The sequence below is a fragment of the Manacus vitellinus genome, unplaced genomic scaffold, assembly GCF_001715985.3.
Source record: "Manacus vitellinus isolate BGI_N305 unplaced genomic scaffold, ASM171598v3 scaffold_17_pilon, whole genome shotgun sequence".
NCBI lineage: Eukaryota > Metazoa > Chordata > Aves > Passeriformes > Pipridae > Manacus > Manacus vitellinus.
In genome coordinates this window covers 3646749-3652179 of record NW_021939256.1, presented here as the reverse complement: position 1 = coordinate 3652179, position 5431 = coordinate 3646749, and the positions used below count along the sequence as shown (strand labels likewise).

Here is a 5431-nt window from a genome sequence, read left to right as displayed (position 1 = left end):
CCGCGCGCGCCCCTTCCCTTTCCTTCCTTTTCCGGGTACGGCGGCCGCCGCGCGCGCTGCGAAGCTCCCCAGCGGGGGGGGGGGTGGGGGTGGCGAGCTGTGGTCCACACCACTTGTGCTGGCTGTGTGGCTTCCACACCACCCGAGGGTCTCGCCACCCCCACCCCCGCTCCCCTGTCCGTCCGAGTGCTGCCGATGCCCTGCGGGAGCCGCTCCGGTGCTCTGTTCGGGGCTACAGGGCCAGCCCAGGAGGAACCGTGCGGGCTGGGGGAGGGCAAGGCGGGAGAGAGTCAGCAGCGCGGAGCAGGTGGCCCAGGAGGAAGACTGAGTCCCGAGAGGGTCGTTATTTACGAAAGCACTGAAATTTGGGTTTGGTGGTGTTTGGAAGATGGCGGTTCCGTGCGAGGTGTGAAGTGCTCCCCAAAGAGTTAAAAGGATGAGAGTCAGAGAGGTTCCTCCCAGAAAATACGAGTTGTTCTGGGCTGGAATCGGCGGTTTGGATGATGGTGCTGGGTGTGGTAGCATCCCTTGGAGGGATGCTTGGAAAGGGCTTTGTAGGAGGACTCCTAGTCTCAGAGAGTACGTGTGCAGGCAAGCAAGGGCTGGAAGTGGGCTGACTGGTTGTAAACAAGGGGTGCGGGTAAATGGCAGGCAATGTCAGGTTTTGTTGGCATCCAGAAGGCCATGGCAGTGAACACTCTTTGGTCGAACTGCCATTGTAACTAACGATCTGGCAGAAGAAAACTGTGCTCTGCTCACGAGTCGAGAAGGACGCTGTAAGAAAGGAATGAGGTCACCTCGGAGAAAGGCTTGAAACTTGCTAAAAACATGTTGCTTTCTTCTGAATAGGCATACTCAGTTTTTCAAACGTTGCTTTGCTGTACTGCTTTTCTTACGTCATCATGAGCCCTTCACCACTGTGTATTCCTGGCATAGGCTCTCTTACATTTCCTCTTTACTCCTCTACCATTTCCAGAGTTTTACATTCTACCATCATATGATTAATATTGCTAGTAAAGTGGGTGCAGTTGTGCTTACCCATCCCAGCTGGCTCTGGAATTTGGCTTCTCTTGTGTGATCAGTTGCCAAGATTTTTCAGCTTGCTGGAGTGTGAAAGCAACACTGAATCCTGCTGCAGGATCTGGCTTTACCAATGACTCCTAAATGTTATACCAGTGACTTAAACTTAACATCCAAACCATTCTCGGCCACCTTTCTCCTTTTGCTGTCTGCATTCTTGACCTTGCTCACCAGTCAGGAGGTGACAGATCTATCTTTCTTATGCCTAATACCTCCAACTCTGACTGAATTAAACCTCTTTGTTTTGTGAGTTCAGCTGACTGAAGAACAGAAGGGAAATATGCGTTGTGAACAACTCCAGAAACAGAGAGCAACATGTCAGAAGGTTATGGATTTGTTCTGTGCAGTCACTTTTGAGGTATTGAAAAAAACTCTGTGTCCCTCAACCTTACTCTTCTTTTTTTTCTTTTCCCCTGGAGGAAGAGAGGGAGGCTATAAAATGCAGGAGTGGGTAGCATTTTTTGTTTAATGCTAATTCATTTACCATGAATACTATTTACTAGATGCCTTAGTAATATTTCAGTAACGCAACATTTATGTCTATGATGCTATTGTTAATCATTCGATTGGGGTAAATTATTTTTTTTTAATTTTTTCAAATTGCAGCTGCTAAATGATGGAGCCTGTTTTTCTAGCCTCTTGAATGCATCCACTGTCTCTGTTTCGTTGTGTAAAATCTGCAGTTTCCTCTAACATCTTGTTAAGGTCATGTACAGACCTAAGTGCTAGAGCTTAGGTTACAGAACTGGTCTTCAGTGCTAAAATGCTCTCTATTTTTTTTTTTTTGTTATTTTAATTTGAGTAGCTAACACACATCAGGTAGGCGAAAAGAACCCATGCTGGTCAAAACAATTCACCGAAAAAACTTATTTGCAGTAAAACTTGATGTTTTATCTGAATTATCTCAGTAAGTTTATCTCATGGTAAAATTAAAGCCCTTCAGTCTATTTTTGCCCTTTCTGTTAGCCATGTCTTAGTCCAGCCATGAGCTCTGGAGTAGCTGTGATCAGATAAAACAAAGGTCTTGGTGACCCTTGTGGATGGTTTAATGAATGTGTAAAAATCTCTTAACCTGTGGACAAATGGGAAACATTACTTAGAGAGTCAATGGAGAGCAAACCAGGAAGCAGTTTGATAGCTGTCTTAATTCATCATGGGACTTCATCTTAATGACAGTTTATAGCTCCAGGCCTCTGTTCCTGAAAGAGTATGTTTGGAATTGAAAAGACCATCTTTATTGGGATTTTTGGTTATTTTTTTCCTGTTCAGAAGAGCTTTTCAGGAGGTGACAGCCTTTTCAGCATGGAAAAGAGATGGATGAGGAAGAATAGGATAGAAGTGGAAAAGTTTATGAAATATTACCACCTGCTTAACTGCTCTGACTGGTGTTGCCCAAAAATTTCTTGATTGCTTTGCTGAGTATGTGTGAATGCAAATGCTTTAAAACGTAGTGGTGTGGAACCAGTAAGGAGCCGGCTGTTCGTGCAGTTCTAGTCTCTTTGCATGACTTTATCACAGCTGTGTTGTATGAGCTCAACATTACACACTTAGCAGAGGTGATGATAAAGAAGTGAGCAGGGAAGTGGCCCTGAGCATGGTGCTGAGGGTCACTCTTCTGTGGTCCTTCTAAGCTTCTATCCGTAGAATTTTCTTGAGATTTGGAAGGTTTTATATTTCCTTGCCTTTTAACTTTTAATTGAGAACAGCTATGTGATTAGAAATATTAAATATATGAATGAAAACTCTGAAAGTTAAAAACCAAAAATTTGTTTTAGACTGCAGAGCTGTTACCATGCAATTCCTGGACCAGTGTAGCCTCATGCAAAACTCCCTTATTTTTCCTTAAAATCTGCAGTAATCCTTTTATTCTATTAACAGCATTCCGCAATTGTAAAGAAATCCCCGAATCAGCAATTCCTTCTGTTATTCTTCCAAAAAGTTCCTCTCCCCAATGCCATACTGAACAACTAGTTAGCAATTGCATATTTGATGTTATTATATTCTAATTCCTAAAGATATATTTTAATGTAGCAATGTCCTTAGTTTGTGTGTGTGTTCTGTGATGGTTTTTAAAATACTTAGAATTCTGTCTGGAGAAAAATAGTATTACTGGCTATGTCTGCTGAATGGCTGCAGATTTTTAGTAGCCTACAAGGTGAGCTCTGGGGGTTTGGGGGTTTTTTAATTAGTACATGAACAGAGCAGTTGTTTCTTAAGTAACGAAATATATATAAATATATGTCTTTCAATAGAGATGCTAACAAGCAGTACCTAAGCCCTTACCTAAGAATCTCCAGGACCTTCTCCTGTACTCCTGTCTCTCTTCAGTGGCTCATTCTCATGTCAACAAATTCTTTTCCGAAGACCTCTCTGAAATAGAGAGGTTTTAACAGAATAAATAGTTATTTGGAAGCTTCACAGGAGTAGCATTAGATCCTTTTGTGCTGTGCTTAGCTACACAGACATCCAGGGAAGCACTAACTGCCAGGATGGGGCTTCAACTTGTATCGTATATTTTCTTACAAATCGTGGCTATAGTCACAACATTTCTATTTAGATGTACTTGCAAATAATTTCTACAGAATGAGCCCTAAAATGATTAAAAGGGTAAAGAACAGAAATAAAATATGAAAGTTGTGCTGTCTTTCCCTACAGAGCATCTTTTGCCTTTAGCCTCATCTATCAGTTATTGAAGTCATTGGGAAAACTCCCTAGGGATTTGTGCATGCTATCACAGGCACTTACAAACCAAAAGCTTTGCAGTTTGGGTCTGTTGGGGTTCTTGTGTTCAGTAATTTTGATTGTATTTTGTGTTCATCAATGCTTATGATGTATCTAGAATATCTGTATTGAAAATAACTTGTAAATTTTTCAGCTGGGCTTGATAATGTAACAATAATACAGAAAATTGGTTAATTTCCACATGATGTGACCAGAGGCTGATTGCCATGAGCACAGAGGAGCGATGACAGGAGGTGAAACTCCAGTGACGATATCATTGGGAAAACATCAGGGAAGAACACCCTGATCTGGATCTGGGCCTGTAAAAGGAGGAGGATGTGCCTCAGGACCAAGTGTGAAACTCACCACACAAGTTAATGGAAGAGGCTCTCTGGGTTTCTACAGATGCCACATCATCCTGAGAGGGACATTGTCCTTGCATCCCATAATGACTTCAGAAATCCTTGGGATTGTGCAAGACTTATTATAAAACATTAAGGAGAAGGACCAAGGTAGGGAAAAGGATCAAGGTGTTTAGAGGAGGGACAAATGTGAGAAGATAAGGAAGAGGTAGCAATAAGGGCCAGTTGTAAGGCCGCTGGTAAGTACCTGATCAGAGCTGCTTTTCCAGCATTGTTGCTGAACTTCATTTGCAACTGTTTTCATGGATGAGAGTCTGTCTGTCAGTGGATGGACAGCTAAGTACCAGTGAACGGAGAGGGGACCAGTGGTCACAGGGGCCCATGCTTCTGTGATACCAGCAGCTGCAAAGACTGGAGTGTGTGTAGGGCTGAGTGCCAACAACTGGACAAATGCCCAGTCATAGATATCCATTTGTCTGGAGTGGCAGCAGCTGGAAAGACTGGAGTACATGTGTCTTGTGAGGATCTGTACATCACTGTGTGTAATTACTAAAGAGCATGAAGCTGGGCTAGCAGGCTTGTAAGATAAGCTTGGGAGCCAAGTACTGGAGATACCAGAGAACCCTGGGTGTGGTCTATGGGAGGGACTAGGAGCTCCAGGCCAGCTGTGGGAAGGACCCATGGGGTCAGGGGACCAGCTGTAAGAGAGCCTGTTAGCACGTACCTTTGTACATGTGGCGACTGTCAGATCAGGGGATTCAGGGACTGGGTATAGATTGAGTAAGACCAGTTACCAGAGAGAGTCAGGGGGTGTGTGTCACATGCTCCCCGGGGTTTGGGACCCAGCAACCCATGTGGACGTGCAGGCCTTAGGGGCTTTTATGTCCAGGTGCCAGACACTGGAGACACCAGAAGATCCAGCAGTCAGTTACTGGACAGATGGAGTGTCTATGAACAGCCACTGGAGTATTGTATGGAGTATGTGTTCCTTGCTCACAGGCCTTCATCCTAATCAGCCAGACAGGGGAACAGTATTGTGGGTGCTGGTGCTGTTGGTGATTGTGCCAGGGCTGTGTTTTTTGTCTGTGTACCTGTGTGGATGGCTGCGTGTGCATGTGTGTACTGTACACTTCCACCTATTGAGAAAACATGCTCAGCGCCACTATTGGCATCCTGGCCTCTACTGGGCAACAAGATTTGATAACCTCTAATAACTATTGTTGTTTGGGTATTGTAGTGGTATTGGGTCTAGACAGAGAAAGGCTGAG

General features: G+C 44.1%; 1 protein-coding gene across 1 annotated transcript in view; it reads left to right on the top strand.

The window, feature by feature from the left end:
* Positions 1 to 3195: 3195 nt before the first annotated feature.
* TMEFF1 (transmembrane protein with EGF like and two follistatin like domains 1) overlaps positions 3196 to 5431 on the top strand; it is a 167577-nt gene continuing 165341 nt past the window's right edge. The window contains exon 1 of the mRNA XM_029958891.1: positions 3196 to 3235. Within this exon, the coding sequence (XP_029814751.1) occupies positions 3196 to 3235 (40 nt within the window). The remainder of the gene's footprint in view (positions 3236 to 5431) is intronic.